Source organism: Dreissena polymorpha, chromosome 12 (genome assembly GCF_020536995.1).
Source record: "Dreissena polymorpha isolate Duluth1 chromosome 12, UMN_Dpol_1.0, whole genome shotgun sequence".
In the NCBI taxonomy this organism is placed as follows: domain Eukaryota; kingdom Metazoa; phylum Mollusca; class Bivalvia; order Myida; family Dreissenidae; genus Dreissena; species Dreissena polymorpha.
Genome location: NC_068366.1, coordinates 43746263 through 43767724, shown reverse-complemented (window position 1 = coordinate 43767724; position 21462 = coordinate 43746263). Strand labels below are relative to the sequence as shown.

Sequence of the window (21462 nt, the reverse complement as noted above, 5' to 3'; positions counted from 1 at the left end):
TCCAAGATATGGCTCCGGACACAAAAGAGAGCATTTTTTTCAACATACAAAGAGACATAACTCCATTATTAACAGATGGTGAACAATGCCATTTGGCGTGCATCATCCTCTTATCCATATATATACTCATACCAAGTTTCATTGAAATCCGCCAAAGCACTTCCAAGATATGGCTCCAGACACAAAAGTGCCGGATGGACGGACGGACGGATAGACAGACGACGCCAAAACAAATATCCCTCTGCCTATGGGGGAGGGGGGGGTTTAACTTATCTTTGTGCTTATGGGCGTTGTATGTTGGGAAATAATGTAGTGCAATTTTTTATTTTGCTCTAATATGTGAATGAGACTAACAACTGAACATTGGAAAAAATCACCATACAGTATATTGGTTGAACATAACTATGTTCATTTACTCCCTCTGAGCATTAAATCAATCTCAAAATTCTAATCTATCAGATTTGACAAAAACTAACATTTTCATCTCAAATGCAATTTCTTGTATACCTTTTTGAAAGAGTTGAAGAGGCATGACAATACAAGTACCATATTTAACTGCACATACATGTGTAAAAACAGTTGTTTGTGTTAAATGTTCATACAATGTTAAGATCATTACATTTAAACATCACCTTTTATCAACATTCTAGAAAATATACTTGTTAAGAAATAATTTACTTCTTCTGAGGACTATACCTAACCTAAGTGTATGCAAATTTACAAGTGTGGTAACACATACAGAGATGATAGAAGCATAGTGGTGTCACAGTATTAATACAATGGTAGAAATGTGAGGGCAAACCAACATCTGGTACAGATATGCATTCATTCCAAGTTATTAATAGTTGTTTAAGACAGAGATAAACAAGGGCTGTTTGTAAAACATGCATGCCCCCCATATGGGCTCTAAGTTGTAGTGACAGCAATTTTGTAAATATGTTTTTTGTTACCGTGACCTTGACCTTTGACCTGAAAATCAATAGGGGTCATCTGCGAGTCATGATCAATGTACCTATGAAGTTTCATGATCCTAGCCATAAGCTTTCCTGAGTTATCATCAGGAAACCATTTTACTATTTCGGGTCACTGTGACCTTGACCTTTGACCTAGTGACCTTAAAATCAATAGGGGTCATCTGCCAGTCATGATCAATGTACCTATCAAGTTTCATGATCCTAGGCATTAGCGTTCTTGAGTTATCATCCGGAAACCATTTTACTATTTCGGGTCACCGTGACCTTGACCTTTGACCTAGTGACCTGAAAATCAATAGGGGTCATCTGTGAGTCATGATCAATCTACCTATCAAGTTTCATGATCCTAGGCATAAGGGTTCTTGAATTATCATCTGGAAACCATTTTACTATTTCGGGTCACCGTGACCTTGACCTTTGACCTAGTGACCTGAAAATCAATAGGGGTCATCTGCTAGTCATGATCAATCTACCTATGAAGTTTCATGATCCTAGGCATAAGCGTTCTTGAATTATCATCCGGAAACCATTTTACTATTTCGGGTCACAGTGACCTTGACCTTTGACCTAGTGACCTCAAAATCAATAGGGATCATCTGTGAGTCATGATCAATGTACCTATGAAGTTTCATGATCCTAGGCCCAAGCGTTCTTGAGTTATCGTCTGACAACCACCTGGTGGACGGACCGACAGACCGACATGAGCAAAGCAATATACCCCCTCTTCTTCGAAGGGGGGCATAATAATGGTTTAAACAAGAGGGCTTGAACGGTCCAAAGTCACTCACCTGAGATACAAATGAACTGACCTACTATGTGCAGACCAAGTAATCATTAGAACAAATGTTCTGACAATGCTTCATGAAGAGTGAACTATAAATGTAACTTTTAGATTGGTAACAAGGTTTCACTACAGCCATATTAGGATAAATTCCCCGCCCCCTGGTGGCCATGATTTTAAACAGACCGAAACCATTTGAAAACTCATCCAAGATATAATTACAACAAATTTTCTGACCAATTTTTATGAAGATCGGATAATTGAAGTGACTTTACCAGTGTTAACACATTTTTACTATAGCCATATTATCAAAAATGCCCTGCCCCCAAGAGGCCATGTTTTTCAACCAACTGGAACCATTGTTGAACTCGCCCAAGATATAATTGGGACAAATCTCTGACAAAGTTTATGATGATAGGACAAAAAATGTGGCCTCTAGAGAGTTAACAAGGCAAATGTTGATGCCGCAAAACGCACGATGTACAAAAGGCAATCACAAAAGCTCACCATGAGCACATTGTACTCAGGTGAGCTAAAAAGTTATATTTGTGCAATAAAGTTTTATAATTTTTACCTCTAAGTATCAGAGGGTCCTGTGTTTGATCCTGACTCTGGGAGCATATTCAGGATCTTCTCTTAAGACACACAATACTGGTTCTACCAAGGTAAAACTCAAACAAGCTCAAGAAAGTTTCAACACGCAAGCCTAAAGCTTTTGATGTAATAAAAAAATAAATTTAATTAATGGATTGGAAATTTACAAACAAGATTCAACAAGTACTCACGTTGATTCTTCTTGCTCTGCTCAGCAGCCTTCTGGCTGGGCTTCTTAATGACTTCTGTGTACAGGTTATTGTCCAGTTCATCACTATGGTGACACAAATACAGATCACTTTACAAACACTATTCCATGCAGACATTTTATACTTGGAAAGTGTACAAAAAGCATTTAGTATAACATTTCATTCAATGGCACTACTTTTACAAAGTGCCGTAAAATATTTGTAAAAACAAACTAAATGTGCATTTAAAATATGTTAATTAAGTTTAATTATGAACTGCATTTTGACTTTCACACAATTTCATTTAATTTGAACTGACAAATTAACCTAGTTCATTTATTTTATTCAAAAAACTAAAATTCATTCCACTTACATCTTACAGTCTTTGATATGATGTAGAAATCCATTTGTAAATACAATTAATGTGGTGGTTATGAACAAAACTAAGTGTACCTTACACCTGCAGAAAGTTAAGACTATTACAATCCTCCCTGCTTCATAAAAGAAAGCAGCAAATCAGAGCCCTGTTTTACTAATCTACTAAGACATACATTTTTTTATTAATATAATTATAATTAAATTGAAGTAATTACTACAAATAAATAATTTCTTGTAATATATATAATGCATATATAAAAAATATGCAAATATGCTAAATAAATTAAACTTATGTGTGTATGTCTAATCAATGTTTTAGAAGCATAGTAAAAAATGGCTAAGTAACATGCAAAGCAGTGTGGCTATCATAAACCTTATGCAAATTGTTTACGGCTTATGATTGGAAGCTTCATATATATGAGAAAGTCAGAGACATGCCTTCACAGAAGCAGTTAACCACCCTGAAAACTCTCTGATTAGTAGAGCCTTGTTCTGAGAAAACTGGGCTTAATGCATGTGCGTAAAGTGTCATCCCAGATTAGCCTGTGCAGTCCGCACAGGCTAATCAGGGAAGACACTTTCCGCCTAAACTGGATTTTCGGTACGGAGGGACTTCCTTGAAACTATAAATACCATAAAAGCGGAAAGTGTCGTCCCTGATTAGCCTGTGCAGACTGCACAGGCTAATCTGGGACGACACTTACACAAATGCATTATGCCCAGTATTCTCAGAACACGACTCAGTAGAAGTTTAGATGCAAGGGCAGTACGGTGTGGAGGACAAATGTGTACAGTGTTATGTTACAAAAGTTTGCAAACAGTGTTGTGTGAAATGTATCATGCTTGGATACCGCAACTAAGAAATTTCCAATCTTAAACTAAGTCGTCAAAAAACAAAAGAAATGTTAAGCACTTTAATCTTTAAAATTTTAACAATATTATTTTGAAGTTAAGTTAGAGATAAAAACTGTTAAAGTAATAGGCCAAATCCCAATTCAAAACTACATAATGCTGGGTTGCTATAAAAAGAGGCAGATGAGAACAGGATTAGGGGAACAGACAAGGTTATAGGTTAGATAACAATATTGATGTTATAAATCAGCATGGTCTTACCAAATCTCATCAACTCTAAAACAAAAAATAGCATATACATTTATTCAAAACAGTCAATTCACAAAACTTGCAAACATTAAAAAATATACATTTATACAAATCATCATGACATAAGATAGAAAACTTCAAAGTTGAATGACTTATATAAAAGACTACTACTACATTTATACAATAACGCTATTTTATATTTTTACAGTTTAACACATTTTCTAAGGTGAAAGAGTCATCCAACAACTATATGCCATCACTTGCAAAATCAAAAACAAAAATCAATCTATAACCTATGCACACACTTTTTAAATACAGGCCAATACATTTAAACCATAACAAGGGCTGTTTGTAAAACATGCATGCCCCCCATATGGGCTGTCCGTTGTAGTGGCAGCCATTGTGTGAATACGATTTTTGTCACTGTGACCTTGACCTTTGACCTAGTGACCTCAAAATCAATAGGGGTCATCTGTGAGTCACGATCAATGAACCTATGAAGTGTCATGATCCTAGGCAAAAGCGTTCTTGAGTTATCATCCGAAAATCATTTTACTATTTCGGGTCAATGTGACCTTGACCTTTGACCTTGTGACCTCAATATCAATAGGGGTCATCTGCAAGTCATGATCAATCTACCTATGAAGTTTCATGATCCTAGGCCTATGCGTTCTTGAGTTATCATCCGAAAACCATTTTACTATTTCGGGTCACCGTGACCTTGACCTTTGACCTAGTGACCTCAAAATCAATAGTGGTCATCTGCGAGTCATGATCAATCTACCCATGCAGTTTCATGATCCTAGGCGTATGCGTTCTTGAGTTATCATCCTGAAACCATTTTGCTATTTCGGGTCACCGTGACCTTGACCTTTGACCTAGTGACCTCAAAATCATTAGGGGTCATCTGCAAGTCATGATCAATCTACCCATGAAGTTTCATGATCCTAGGCGTATGCATTCTTGAGTTATCATTCAAAAACCATTTTACTATTTCGGGTCACCGTGACCTTGACCTTTGACCTAGTGACCTCAAAATCAATAGGGGTCATCTGCGAGTCATGATCAATGTACCTATGAAGTTTCATGATCCTAGGCCCAAGCGATTCTTGAGTCATCGTCTGACAACCACCTGGTGGACGGACCGACAGACCGACCGACCGACAGACCGACATGAGCAAAGCAATATACCCCCTCTTCTTCGAAGGGGGGCATAATTATTGCTCACATAGCAGTTATAACAGATAGTCTACATTGCTATTCATCATTGCTACAAATCTGCTTTTAAAAAAAAGTATCATACCTACACAAAAGTCTAAACCAAAATTAATTAAAACACAATAAAACAATATAGCTACAAACCAATTGCTAAGTTATCACAGACCAAGATTTCCCAGACAAAAAATTTACCCATAAAATACAGGAATAATCGCCTACAAATGTATTAATACTGCTCATCAAAAGCAACTGAGACCATTTGGTCCAAGCCTGCCTCTTCCGATTCCAGATCAGCAAATTTAACTCTAGAGCTCTTCTTCACCTTCTTTTTCCCGTACTTAGAGCCACTCCCTTTGCCATGGCTGACACTGTTATCAATGGGGAACACTTTATCTCCGATAGCTTCTTCAGCCATATCAGCTATTTCAAATTCAGATGTGGATCCCTCAGATTCAGACAGATGATAAGCTGATAAATTAGGATTCCCAATCTCATGGATTTTTGACCCAAAAGCACCCCATTCCTCTTTATTTGATGCCTCATTCTGATCTACATACTGTGAGTTTGTATCAAAGAGTGCAATTGCTTGGTCAGACTTGTTTTGCTTGGAATTATTGTCATCATCATCATCATTATCATCATACTGTATATTATCATCCAGTGATCCCTGGTCAGGTCCCCAATGACCTTCCTCTGTGCCCTCTGACCCCATGACCTCTTGACCTTCATACCTTTCCTGGTGTGACTTTTCACTTGCCTCATCCTGCATATCTTTGAAACCCTTAGAGCCTAGCAGAGCTACAGCCTGAAACACATATGTGTCTTGTTCTGAGAAAACTGGGCATAATGCATGTGCGTAACGCAGTCCGCACAGGCTAATCAGGTAAGACACTTTCCGCTTAAACTAGATTTTCAGTAAAAAGTGACTTCCTTTAAACAAAAAATAACATTAAAGTGAAAAGTGTCGTCCCTGATTAATCTGGGACGGCACTTTACACACATGCATTATGCTCAGTTTTCTCAGGACGCGACTCACATTATTTATCGTGTTGTGTTTGTGTATTCAGCATAAACCGAACACTAGGTTAGTGTTGGATGTACATACATAAAGTTTATTTTTGAAGGAGACAACTACCTTACTCATGAGCCTCTGCGAGTGGTTCAGGGTTGTGCACAGAAAATTAACCTGTATCTGACACTGACCCCTATTTTCTTCATCCAATTATTTAAGCATTTTGGAGTATTGGAGGCCTTTAAACACTCTATTCACAGCTTCAGATAGGCATGCACGCCTATAGGGAATTTTAATAATATTAAAGTTCAACGGGGCATTTTAAGCCAATAATAACAAACACTTATACTATAGACAGCAGAATGATTTGTTTTTGTATTGTTTTCATAAATAATTATTTTCTGACAAGATTGTCTTACAGTTCCCCACTTTTATTTTCTTATAGGTACAAAACACAAAAAAAGGCCCTGGATTCTTCCTCACAACTATTTATAATCTAATGACTTTAAAGTTACAAGAGAGGGCTCACCACTCCTTTCTTGATAACCATGTTCAGCTCCTTGCTTCCCTTCAGTTCCACGATGGCCTCGTTGTGTTTGATGCTGCGGAAGCTCTTGCCATTCACCTCGAGGATCTGGTCTCCAGCCTGCAGTCCATACTCCTCTCCCAGGCTGCCCGGGCGCACACGCTCCAGGAAGATACCCGGGAACTGCTTGGGACCACTCACGATGCTGTAATGAAAGTAATGCCACATGTATGTATCTTTTCATAAAGAAATTTCAAAAGATCCCCGGAAACTGCTTGGGGCTATCACTATAATGTAATGAAAGCAACAGAGCTGTGGTAAATTTCAGTTGGTCTGTTTTGAATATATTTGGATAAGCAATTTTCCAAAAGAAGACATATAGAGAATATTATGTGAGTTTTGGATAAAGATCAAGTTTATCATGTGAGGCTTAGAACCATGGTAGCGATTTCCCATTAATAAAAATCAAGTACTGTATTGCATTTTTTAACGATTTTTTTTTCTGTAGTTGACAAAAACAGACCTTCCAATTTGTTGAAAAGCCCAAATTTGATCTTACAATAGCGATAGTATACAGCTCAAGTTTATATAATCGTTGTTATACTATCGATTTTCATCTGGTAATAGGATGAAATATAATCCTTGGAAACTGCTGAGGGCCACTCAGTTTTCATCAGAGAAATGAACAGAGCTGATTCACTAGAATAAACATTTGTAAGACAGTTTATTTGTTTAGGTTTGTGGATTTTTAATTGAGATCATTTAACCATGTCAAACTTTTCTAGGTAACTCGTTCACCAGTACTAAGTGCACATATTTATGCCGATACAGAACAAGAGCTGTCAGAGGTCAGCGCGCTCGACTATTCGAGTGCTTGACAGTATAATGTATGCCATCATGAGGAAATTGTTCATATTCAATAATTTAAAAGACGATCTTTCAAAACTAAAAAAAGGAAAAAAAAAATGGGGGGGGGGGGGGGGGAAGTAGGGGGGGGGGGGGGTGGTGAGAGGGGAGTATAATGTGTGGTGTGGTAATTTATTAGATGATGTTTAAAAAAAAAATTGGGGGGGGGGTAGGGGGGCAGAGAGGGGGGTATAATGTGGGGTGTGGTAATTTATTAGATAATGTTTAAAAACAAATAAAAAAAATTGGGGGGTGGGGGGTAGGGGGGGTGGGGAGTGAGAGGGGGTATAATGTGGGGTGTGGTAATTTATTAGATGATGTTTAAAAAAACAAGAGCTGTTTGTAAAACATGCATGCCCCCCTATATGGGCTATAAGTTGTAGTAGCAGCCATTGTGTGAATACGTTTTTTTTTCACTGTGAACAAAAATGGTGGTGGTGGTGGTGGTGGTGGTGGTGGTGGTGGTGGTGGTGGTGGTGGTGGCGGTGGTGGTGGTGGTGGTGGTGGTGGTGGTGGTGGTGGTGGTGGTGAAGTAGTAGTAGTAGTGGTAGTAGTAGTAGTAGTAGTAGTAGTAGTAGTAGTAGTGGTAGTAGTAATAGTAGTAGTAGTAGTAGTAGTAGTTGTAGTAGTAGTAGTAGTAGTAGTAGTAGTAGTAGTAGTAGTAGTAGTAGTAGTAGAGTAGTAGTAGTAGTAGTAGTAGTAGTTGTAGTAGTAGTAGTAGTAGTAGTAGTAGTAGTAGTAGAAGTAGTAGTAGTAGTAGTAGTAGTAGTAGTAGTAGTAGTAGTAGTAGTAGTAGTAGTAGTAGTAGTAGTAGTAGTAGTAGTAGTAGTAGTAGTAGTAGTCGTAGTAGTAGTAGTAGTAGTAGTAGTAGCTGCAGCAGCAGCAGTATTAGTAGTAGTAGTAGTAGTAGTATGCATTACAAAAATGCAGTTAGCCTTACATTTCGTAAAATTTAAATATATTACAAGGGAGGCAAATGCTGTAACAATAAATTTAAACTTATTGCATTTGTTTCCCCTGTATATAAGAAAGATATAATAGTGTATTACCTCCCCTGTTCTGCTTATATTTATATTAATCAACAAAATTAAACATTAACACAATATTTAATATACAAAATATACAAAAAATCTCATATTCTGATAACATTTTTAATGATCCACTGTATTTTATAACATTTTTAATGATCCACTGTATTTTACTAAAAGGATGATGTTTCATTGGACTGATAATTATAGATTTAGGATAGACCAGTTGCTTCAGTAATATTGTTCAGAGTGTGCCCTGTTGGCCGCGTATGCATTCTTGAGTTATCATTCAAAAACTATTTTACTATTTCGAGTCACCGTGACCTTGACCTTTGACCTAGTGACCTCAAAATCAATAGGGGTCATCTGCGAGTCATGATCAATGTACCTATGAAGCTTCATGATCCAAGGCCCAAGCGTTCTTGAGTTATCATCTGCCAACCACCTGGTGGACGGACCGACCAACAGACAGACAGACAGACCGACACGAGCAAAGCAATATACCCCCTCTTCTTCGAAGGGGGGCATTAAAATGGGGGGGGTGGGGAGGTGAGGGGGGGTAGGGGGGGTGGGGGTGAGATGGGGGGTATAATGTAGGGTGTGGTAATTTATTAGATGATGTTTAAAAAAATATATATAAATATTTTTTTTTGGGGGGGGGGGGGTTGGGGGGGGGGGGAAGGGATTCTGGGTAGGGGCATATTTGCTGCATATTCTAAGTGGAAAAGGGGCCATAATTATGACAAAATGCTTGATAAGAGTTGTCTGCTCTTGTTTATAGGTTGGGGTCATGTTGGTAAAAAGGTATGCAAAATATGAAAGCAATATGTCAAGGGACAAAGAAAATATTTGGGGTAGTACAAAAACTTTAACATTTGCACGCAAACGCTAACGCTGACGCAGACTCCGGAGTGAGTAGGATAGCTCCACTATATATATTTCATATATAATAGTCGAGCTAAAAACTGCTGTTTTTTTTAATATGAGGTACAAAGAGAATGGCCATTGAAAGGATTTCAGGACAAACTCCCACACAAGATATATTGCACTGCCTGTAATCAAAGCCCTGTTTCTTGGACTTAAGAGTCCACAATTCTATGAACTGAGATAGTGGTTATGATTATCAAGGAATGAAACATGTTCAAATTATAAGGCAAAGAAATAAATTGATATCAGATAGAACTTCTCCAAATTATATTCATTTCAAAAAAGCAAAGCTCTGGGAAAACTGGGCTTAATTAATGTGCAGAAAGCGTCAACCCAGATTCAGGGTGCGGGATCACATTAACTTGTGGGGTTCACAATTGAACGGCAATGGATGTGAACACACCGGTATGTAGTACTTTTCTTCAAATAACATTCTAAAACAAATGTTCTTAAGAATTTCAACTAATGCATTTAAGACATTTTTTCTGCACCTTATGGAAATGTGAAATATATCAGAAATAGTTTAGTAAATAAGCCTGTGCTCTTAGCCAAAAATTTGACGAGTAAGGCATTCATGTTCACGCTTATGCTGCAAACAACCTGAAATTTTAACATTGATTTCAGACAAATTCAATGATTTATTCTTAAATCTTAGTGTATCTGCACAAAATGCAACAAAAACGGTCTTTTATGCAAGTGTATTTTGATAACTTGAAATATTTATGTTAACCCATATAGAAAATCAAATCTAATTAAAGAACATTCTTACTAGATTCAAGTTTTAAAGGCTTCATTTCCAACCCTTAGATGCTGATGAGCAGCAAACAGCATGAAACCTGAGCAGCCCTACCTACATCCCAGACTGGTGGCCCCTCTCAGGTTGATGAAGATCTTCACAACCTCACCAGACTCCTCGGAGCTGGAAGACTCAGGCTAAGAAAAACCAGGGACAATAGTTAGTATAATACATCTTAACCCTTTGCATGCTGGGAAATTTGTCATCTGCTAAAATGTCGTCTGCTGAATTTCTAAAATCATCATTTTGTTCACTTTTTTTCAAAGAATACTATCAGAATAGCAAACAGTTTGGATCCTGATGAGACGCCACGTTCTGTGGCGTCGAATCTGGATCCAAACTGTTTTCAAAGGCCTTCAAAATCCGGTTCCAGCGCTCAAAGGGTTAAGTCTTAATCAAAATATGTGTTGATTAATCAGAGACCAAAGTGACTGATTCCTCAATTACTTATGATGAAATAAAAATATTGAAATATTCTGTATAAATATTAAATAATATCATTTGCACCACTTTTATTTGGTGGCTAAAAACGGGGATGTCCAAAAACTTGATTAATTATGGTAGAACATATATCAAATCAATACAAATCCACAACTCAATCCTTGCTAAATTGCAAATCAAATCATGGAAAACTGGCTATTGGACAAAACAAATAAAAAGGCTAATGAATTAAGTATAAGGTATGTGTACTTAAAACTTTAGAACCCCTCAACTCTACCTACTTTGATGAAGTAAGAATGTTTTGGTATTTTCAAAAACAAAAAATAATTTAAGATCACCTACATTTTCAAATGTCATTGTCAGGTTGTTGTTCTGTTAGTTGTGATTACTTGACAAAATGAATATTCCACCCATCAGTATAACATAAAATTTAATATTTTATGAAAACATACTCATTTCTTCAGGAGAGGTTTAATTAAATATGGAATTATATGAAAAACAGAGCCACAACATTTGTATCACTTGCTTTCAAATGAGATAAACCATACACAATTTTACCAAAACCTTCTGATAAATTGAGGTTAACTTCTGTGACATCCATGTTAATCTGTTAATAACATCACTTTCACCAAAATAAATGATGTGATCAATGAATAAGTAGCCACTGAACATGCTTAAAAATGTGTTTTTGTTCACAAGTTTAGAGAAAATAGTCATAACTATTGTACATATATAATACAAATAAGAAAAAAGAATTGCACATTTATAACACACATAAGAAAATAGAGTGTGAACAAAACAACATTACTAAGCAACAGGTTGGAACAAGCCAAACAAACAACAGAGAAGCTACCCCTCGACTGACTGCATGTACATGCATTAACAACATGTAAATGACCTTGCCTTTGGTTTGCTGTCTTCAATGTATTGCCAGGTCACAGGGTCACTTGGATTTCTGAAAATGAACGCAATATTTAACTAGCAAATTCCTTGAATTGATATCCCCTACCAAATAAAGTTTATGTATGGGTGCAAATCCCTTGATATATGGTATAATCCTAAAAAACATTGTAGTGTAGGGTAATTCTTTTTATGCATTGCAGTTCTCCTAAATTGATATATATACACCCATGCAGTTTCATATTGAAATCTTGTAGCATATCATTCTAAGATATAGCCATGAAAAGTTACACAATACAAAAACAACCAAGAGCAATATCTCTTATTTAAGAAAGTGTAAGGTTAAGGTAATGGTTCTTGTGCACCTCTCCTCATTGAGATTCCATACACCAATGAAGTTTCATTTTGAAGTCTTGTATGGTATCTGAGATAAAGCACTAAAAAGTTACATCATATAAAAAAAGGGCATTTACTCTTATTTTAGAAAGAGTAGGGTTATGGTTCTTGTGCATGGCACTTCTCCTTATTGATATCTATACATCCATGAAGTTTCATGTTGACATCTTTTATAGTTTCTGAGATATAGCCATGCAAAGTTTTGTGACACTGACAGACCGACTGATGGAATGACAGACTGACTGACAGACAGACAGACAGACAATGCCAATGCTATATCCCTCCGCTTTTGTCCGGCGGATAATTTAACTCACCATGAGCCTTTGATAACTTCTAGAATATGTATATGAAAAATTCACACAAACTGCATGTGCTTGCATTCCTTTTTTATTTCAACTTGGTCTCGAAGTCCTTTCACTTGTATTCTGCTTGACTTTTTATCTCAATAATGATGGAATATTAAGGCCAAAATTAAGCTTACTAACACTGTTTATTATATACCTATTTCTACCTCATTTCTCCATGGGAACAACATTCAACAACCATCAGAACTTACTGCTTTATAGGAACCATTCCAAGATCTGAAAATAATTAAGAAAAAATTATGTTTTTAATAGAAAATGATAATGAAAAGGCTGTTATAAGTATAGACAAAATGAAAAACACAGCTGAATGTAAAACAGATTTGCATCATGAAGGGTAAAACTGATCTTTAATATACATAGGCCAAGATTGGATGAAAAATGTTTAACTAAGACAGAAGAAACAACAGTGGTCTACATAATGCAAAAGTGGTCTACCAATTGACCTTAAGAGCAACCGATATAAGCACACTATAATAACCTGATATGTTTGATGGGGCATATTTTGAGACTATTTTAACAATCATCTACCATACAAAACTGCATATTAAATACAGTATGTAAAACAAAATCGGAAGCAAACAAGACACAAAGCAAAAAGACATAAATCCATTGCCACTTACTAGTGACCTTGAGTTCAATCTCGGTTCGACCTTTGATCAGGTTCAGCACCTCATCATGGATTGCCTCAGCAATTGTGAACCCATTCACTCTCACTATTTCATCACCAAGCTAGAAAATAATACCACTATGCAGTGAAAGATGAAATCAAGATATTTCAGTAAAAGCTCCCATTATAAAGAAATTAAATTTCACCAAGTTTCAATATATAAGTGCCTAGAACTCAAAAACAATTGAGTAACAAATTGTGGTACCTGAATAGCCTTTCTATGTTTAGGAAAACATATAAGCTTAAAGCATGTACTTAATCAGGGTGCAGAATTAAAGGGTTTTCTGGGGTTTACACACAGGCTGGAAAGAATGTAAACACACTGTTAAAAACTTTATTTTTTGAAATATCTCAAGATATTGAAATACACTTGCAAAATTCTTTAAGGCATAAAAGACTGTTGTTTTTTTTCAGTTTGTGTCGATATTTAAGGTCTAAATATAAATCCTTGAATACGTCTGAAATCGGTGAAAAAATGTCACGTTGCGTGAAGCATAACCATGCAGTACACAAGGAATTTTTTAACAAGAACAAAGTCTTATTAAATTAAGTATTTATTTAAAAAGTTTGTTTTTTTAGAGCCCCATTTACCTGAGTGTTTACATCCCTTGACATTTAATTGAGAACCCAACAAAGTCATGTGATCCTGCAACCTGTTAATGTATCATCCCAGATAAGCCTAGTGGTAATCTGGATGAATCTTTCCGCTTTTATGGAACTTTATGTTAAACAATGTCTCTTTTACACAAAAAAACACTCTAGGCGTAAAGTGTGCAGACTGAACAGGCTAATCTGGGATAAAATCTTTGAGATTATGCATTAAGCCCTGTTTACCTAGAGCATATCTCCACATTATATACCACAAGCAGTACACTCTTAAATATGATTTCCGCTCTTTCAAATTGCATGAGGCTAAAAGATGTTATCATGAAACACCTTGCATGCAAAGTTTGAAAAGAAAGCCCTTTGGAACAAGAGGGTCATGATGGCCCTGTATCGCTCCACTGTTTTTTTATGCGAAAAAAACTTGCAATGCACATTGGTTGAAATGTACTCAAGCATGTGACTTTCTCTTTCTATCCCTCGTCCCACTGGGCGCTTAAAGTTGGAAGGGTGAGCATTTATATATGGAAAAAGTTACTACCATGTTAACTAAACAGACTAAAAAGCCCGGGAATTGTTGCACAGGTCCTTTGCTTATAACGTAGGTACATTTATCTCTCCAAAAGATATAATCGTTCTTTCTATTACACATATTTTTAGATGCTGAAGATCAAATCTACGCATTTGATTTGAAACAGATTCACAAGACCCATATGAATCAAAATGCCTTAACCCTTTACCAAACGACACATTTTGGACATTCCCAATTTGAAAGAGGTTGCAGACAACAATTAAATTGTAATGAAATCTGAAGGAAATGATCAGATAGGGAAGATATAATTGTCATAAAAGGAGAAATTGCTCATCTTGAGCAATTTCTCCTTTTATCACAATTATTTATAAAGTCGTCAGCTACAAACCTTTAAAATCCTGTTAGTGTTTGGTAGAGGGTTAATAATCTCTGGTTCCTTTTTAAGAGCCTTTCAAACATTTATAACAAATACAATAGTAGCACCTTTCTTTGTAAAGAATCATCTCAAAATATAACAAGGGCTGTTTGTAAAACATGCATGCCCCCCATATGGGCTGTCAGTTGTAGTGGCAGCCATTGTGTGAATACGTTATTTGGCACTGTGACCTTGACCTTTGACCTAGTGACCTAAAAATCAATAGGGGTCATCTGCGAGTCATGATCAATGTACCTATTTAGTTTCATGATCCTAGGTGTAAGCCTTCTTGAGTTATCATCCGGAAAACATTTTTCTAAGTGGAGTCAACGTGACCTTGACCTTTGACCTAGTGAACTGAAAATCAATAGGGGTCATCTGCGAGTCATGATCAATGTACCTATGAAGTTTCATGATCCTAGGCATAAGCATTCTTGAGTTATCATCCAGAAACCATTTTATTATTTCGGGTCACCGTGACCTTGATCTTTGACCTAGTGACCTAAAAATCAATAGGGGTCATCTGCGAGTCATGATCAATGTACCTATGAAGTTTCATGATCCTAGGCATAAGCGTTCTTGAGTTTTCATCCGGAAACCATTTTACTATTTCGGGTCACCATGACCCTGACCTTTGACCTGAAAATCAATAGGGGTCATCTGCGAGTCATGATCAATGTACCTATGAAGTTTCATGATCCTAGGCATAAGCGTTCTTGCGTTATCATCTGAAAACCATTTTACTATTTCGGGTCTCAATGACCTTGACCTTTGACCTAGTGACCTGAAAATCAATACGGGGTCATCTGCTAGTCATGAACTAATTTGGTAGATGACTATTAGATATCACTACATACCAAATTTAGTAGCCCTAGGCTCTATAATTATGAACAAGAAGATTTTTAAAGTTTGCACAAAATAGGCCTCATTTAAGCATATGTTTATTTTTGTGACCCCCGGGGCAGGGTCAAATTTGTCCCCAGGGGCATAATTTGAACAAACTAAGTAGCGACCTATTAGATCTCACTTCATACCGAATTTGGTAGAAATAGGCTTGCACAAAATGGGCCCAATATAAGCATATGTTTAATTTTGTGACCCCTGGGGAACGGTCAAATTTGATCCCAGGGGCTTAATTTGAACAAACTTGGTAGAGGACTATTAGATGTCATTACATACCAAATTTGGTAGCCCTATGCCATACGGTTATGGACAAGAAGATTTTTAAAGTTTGCACAAAACAGGCCTTATATAAGCAAATTTTCAATTTTTTGACCCCTCGGGGCAGGGTCAAATTTGACCCCAGGGGCATAATTTGAAGAAACTTGGTCGAGGACTATAAGATGTCACTACAGACTAAATTTGGTAGCCCTAGGCCCAATGGTTATGGTAGAGAAGATTTTTAAAGTTTTCACAAAATAGGCCTTATATAAGCAAATTTTCAACTTTTTGACCCCCCAAGGCAGGGTCAAATTTATCCCCAGGGACATAATTTGAAGAAACTTGGTAGAGGACTATAAGATGTCACTACATACCAAATTTGGTAGCCCTAGGCCCTATGGTTATGGACAAGAAGATTTCTAAAGTTTTCACAAAATAGGCCTTATATTAGCAAATTTTCAATTTTTTGACCCCCAGGGCAGGGTCAAATTTGACCCCAGGGGCATAATTTGAAGAAACTTGGTAGAGGACTATAAGATGCCACTACATACCAAATTTGGTAGCCCTAGGCCCATTGGTTATGGCCAAGAAGATTTTTAAAGTTTTTACAAAATAGGCCTTATATAAGCAAATTTTCAATTGTTTGACTCCCTGGGCAGGGTCAAATTTGACCCCAGGGGCATAATTTGAAGAAACTTGGTAGAGGACTATATGATGTCACTACATACCAAATTTGGTAGCCCAAGGCCCAATGGTTATGGACAAGGAGATTTTTAAAGTTTTCACAAAATAGGCCTTATATAAGCAAATTTTCAATTAATTGATCCCCGGGGCAGGTTCAAATTTGACCCCAGGGGCATAATTTGAAGAAACTTGGTAGAGGACTATAAGATGTCACTACATACCAAATTTGGTAGCCCTAGGCCCAATGGTTATGGTAGAGAAGATTTTTAAAGTTTTCACAAAATAGGCCTTATATAAGAAAATTTTCAATTTTTGACCCCCCAGGGCAGGGTCAAATTTGACCCCAGGAGCATAATTTGAACAAATTTGGAAGAGGTTTACCCCAGGAACATTCCTGAGAAATTTCATCAGGATTGGACCAGTAGTTTAGGAGAAGATGATGTTTAAAAAAAAAGTTAACGCACGGACGGACGGACGCACGCACGACAGACACAGGACCTTGACATAAGCCCCGCTGGCCTCTGGCCAGTGGAGCTAAAAATGAATTAATGCATTTATGACATTACTGATGACAAAATTGTTTCATAATTGCTGATTTAACATTTCTTTATGTGTATCATACAGCACTGGTTTTCTTCACAAACTGTAAATACTAAATAAAGAGTATGTCAACATATTGTTTTTAACAACAACATAAATATAAACTGTATAAAAACAACTACAATCCTGTTCAACATTCACAATCTGCAAGTTTCACTAAATATTCCTAACTTCTCCCTACTTTCCTACTTCTCCCTACTTCTCCACTGACCTTGAGCCCCCTTGCCTCTGCCTGACTTCCAGGCTGAACATTGGAAACAAAGATACCCACGCCGTGCTCTTTACCTGCAACAGCAATCGCAGTCATCAGAACAATAGGTAATAATTTTGCTTTTCTTTTTTAATAACTCAATTTTATTAATAAAAAATTGCCTAAATAAAAGTACAGGCAACTAACATAAAACATGTATGGTGATACATGTATCAATAAAATTCATTACATCTAATACATAGTATAAGGGATCTCATTGGCTCAAAAACATTTTTTAGCCAAAGTTAGGGAACAAATTCCTTTAATTTTGCTTATGTGCTTACAAACATTTTTCATATTGCACACACTTAATGGTGACAATTTGCTTGTTTTACAAATCACATGGCAAGCTTTGAATACAAAATACAATAACCTCCCCTGACGGAAAATCCGAAGCTTTCATTTGTCTTCTTCCACAGCTTGACTACACGCAGCTTCTGTCCAGGAGCATTAGGGGTCAGCTTGTCATACTGCTGCTGGTGGACAGGGCGGATTAGGGGCCTGCAAGTTATATTGATGGTGAAATGAAAAACTGGCGATAATATACAATGGAAATGCCTCTTTAAACACAACAATCACTTTGAGGAGGACAGTCATCATGCCAATTTATTATTCACAAATTTAAGAACAAAAAGTAGTACAAGGCCATAACACATCAAATGGTCAACATTTTATGCTAATAAACATTTTCAGAAAGTTTGGTGAAAAATTAAAACTTGTTAAGATAAAGAGCAGAAACCAACAAGTGTGTAATTACTTCCAGACTTAGTGACTGCTAGGAAACTATATGCCTCTGTGTAGGGGCACACAAATCCATCCATACACAAATGCATGTAGCAGCTATATAAAATACGTAAAAGTTTTAGTTTTGTTTTCTAGCATTCCTTTGGAAAATTATTGGAACATATTTATGTTTATCTGTGAAATAGTAAAGTTTTAATATCCCTCCTCTTAAGAAAATGTGCAAGATAATGCCAATTTAAACTATTCAAGGTTTCAGAACTGATGAGCTTCACATTATTTCACACATTTACATTACCTCAAACGGTCTCTGAGCAAGGGCGTAAAACTACAATAATTTGGTCCAGATGAAAACTAGATATTTGTTCTTATATTCTACCATCAATATCAAAAGTCTCAAAGGTGTAGAGGTAAAGCTTTGACTTACGCACCAGAAAATCACAGGTATTATTACCTGTTATTATTACCGTGGGAGCAAACTATTTTTTGTATTATATTTACTTTATACTATTTAAATAGAAGATTGCTTACAGATTGGTATTTTGTCCTGTAATCTTAGAGATAACCAAACGTGTGAGCTTATTATTTGGTTATTCCACTTGTTACACCTCATTTGCTATCATGGATGCATAAATAAGGCATTTATTTATAAATATATTCCAAAAAGTCTTGCTTTATCAATATTAAGGTCCTTAAGAGTTAACTTTGTAATTAAATGGTTATGACAAAAATGGAAAAAAAATACTGAGGATTTTCAACTTGGAGCGTCTGAGAATCCTTAATTATTCAGAATTTTTTCTTAAACTTGTATTTTGGTGGCAGAATACCATGGAAATAGGAAAAATGCAGAGTAAGAATAGAAAATCAAAACTTTATATGAGAGTGCTTTAATCCTAAAAATGAAAAAGAATTAAATTGCCCACCTCTCTCTCCTTGTTACCCAACAATACTGAGAATGAGACCGTTTTACCCACTGACGATTTGACATCGTATTTTTCTTCCAACATAAAAATCCCATTTCAAACATCTTTCACCAAGCCGGTCATAAGCAGCGTATTTTCTGAAACCACTGCTTACTTAATCAGGGTAAACTTTAAAAACCTTCCCATCAAGCAATCAAATTAGTCTCATTCATTATGGGCTACATACTACTTAGTTTATGTCTTTATGCCAGGAACTTTCTTATCAATAAATTATACACTGCACTGGTTGTATCATATTGACATCAATGGAAATTCTGACTACTGTATTGTTGACTCAATTACTATGGTGCGTCACACAACGTAAATTATTGGTTGGGAGTGTGTATTATCAGTTTTTTTATCAAATAATATCAAGTCAATCATAAGTTATAACTCTGAATTACTGGTATTGAACAAAAATATACATACATAAAAGGCCATTAGGTAAAAACAAATTTTGAAAAATCAATAATTGAAGTTATTGAAGAAATGATTGTATTAAACACTTGTATCCATTGAATCCAGTATTACCTACAGTGTTAGCCAATAAAAAGATACTTGATCAATCAGCTGTCAATTATTTAATGAACTGTTCCATAAACAGAGAAGAAATATGACAAGTTTTGTCTGATCCGGATATCAATCCCGAAACAAGGGATCCCAGATTTCCTGTTCATGAATAATTAAAAGACTAGCAATTATTCATACCTGCGTGTAGACGATATGAGATAAAGTAACACTTATCAATTATTTACATCCCTTCTTTTGATGAATTAGCAATAAACCTTGAATTACAAATAGCACAGACACTTTGATTAGGCCGAGGGCAATTAACATTTTCCCCCATAAGAAGCTAAGTGAAAATGGCTTTTGCAACCAGCATAAAACCAGAACAGACTGCGAGTAACTGGCAGGCTGGTCAGGTTTTATGCTGTTTGCTGCTCATCAGTTACTAAGGGTTGAAATTGAAGCCTTTAAAACTTTAGTAAAAAAGGTATTTAATTAAATGTAACTTTCTAAGGGACTTTGGAAGTGGTAAAGGGTTAAGTTATAGAATTATTGAAACACAAAAGACAACACCAGTTGAAACTCCTCTCACCATCAAAACGTTCTTTAAGTAAGACAAGTGACCAATTGCCATAACAATACTAGACAATATGTACAATAACAGAATCAAATACATGTTGATAAAACATAATATTTGCACTTTTGTTAAATTGAATGTTATTTTAGGGGTTTGTCAGGTGGCTGTTTTTAAAATCATTGAAATATTTTCAAAGATTGCAAATAATAGTTTAATTTTTCTCATTCATAAGTTATGAAGTAAACTTTTTTCTATCCAGAGAGACCAGGGGCGGCTCCAGGATTTCTGGTTAGGGGGGCTCCACGAAAAGTGATTTTGAAGGCTTTGACAACCACATCTTGAGCATGTCACGCCTTATGTACTTTCATCAAAGTACCTTCTTACAATGCCAAAACAGTTCATAGTTTAAACATAATACGGATGGATATAGCCTTATCTTTGGCAATTTGGGGGGGTGGGAGCGTACACCGCGTCTGCCCCCCCTGGACCCTGGACCCGCCTATGCAGACTGAAATTATTTGATCCACTGAGCACAATATCAATATGCCTCTCCATCCAATATGTTGGGGTGTGTTTATGGATGGAATTAACTTTAAGACTTAAGAAAATACTGAAGCTGCTTCATGGTAAATCTTAGCTGACAGAACATTTTTTGGAATCAGATGTTAAGTCTTTTTAAAGACCAACAGCAAAAATATGTCCCACAGTCACTTTGCTAATTGCCAATAGTTACGTTTCATTTCATAATATAAGGTAAATTTTAATTTAATATTTTTTCAGCAAGTGGATTTTCAGTGGAGATATAATAATTGGGGCTATAGCTATGGTATATCTTCTATAAAGGTTACAGTATACCAAATTAGTGTTTCATGTAGGACAGTATACTCAATAAGCGTTTCATGCTGTCCTCTCTAAAAAAAATATCATAGTTGACTCGAATGTTTTACACTTTAGACTGTTGTTCTGGTTTTATAGTTTGGAGATAGTGGTAGGGCATGAATAGGTGTTCACTTCTGAATCCCTGAAATATGATAAACTTAGAGGCTAGTAAAGCATTGCACTAAGAAAGGTTACATTCCACTAAGAAAGGGCCGAAAAAAAAGTTGCAAAAACACTGGATTTTGATTTGCGTCAATTTCTTTCTTGGTTTGAACATGACATAACTTTTTTATTTGCATAAAACGATGTCGCTTTTTAAAGAATGACCTTTAAGAAAAGGTATGGTTAAGTGG

At 36.2% G+C, this 21462-nt stretch overlaps 1 protein-coding gene across 4 annotated transcripts in view; it reads right to left on the bottom strand.

Annotated features, from left to right (window-relative positions):
* Nucleotides 1–21462, bottom strand: part of LOC127853235 (harmonin-like) — a 54784-nt gene that overhangs the window by 17756 nt on the left and 15566 nt on the right. For all 4 annotated transcript variants that reach the window (XM_052387563.1, XM_052387565.1, XM_052387566.1 and 1 more), the window contains exons 4-13: nucleotides 17817–17944; nucleotides 17405–17478; nucleotides 13152–13260; nucleotides 12723–12747; nucleotides 11774–11825; nucleotides 10484–10566; nucleotides 6776–6977; nucleotides 5966–6039; nucleotides 4029–4043; nucleotides 2541–2623 (exon numbers count right to left, since the gene is read on the bottom strand). In XM_052387563.1, the coding sequence (XP_052243523.1) occupies nucleotides 2541–2623; nucleotides 4029–4043; nucleotides 5966–6039; nucleotides 6776–6977; nucleotides 10484–10566; nucleotides 11774–11825; nucleotides 12723–12747; nucleotides 13152–13260; nucleotides 17405–17478; nucleotides 17817–17944 (845 nt within the window). The remainder of the gene's footprint in view (nucleotides 1–2540; nucleotides 2624–4028; nucleotides 4044–5965; nucleotides 6040–6775; nucleotides 6978–10483; nucleotides 10567–11773; nucleotides 11826–12722; nucleotides 12748–13151; nucleotides 13261–17404; nucleotides 17479–17816; nucleotides 17945–21462) is intronic.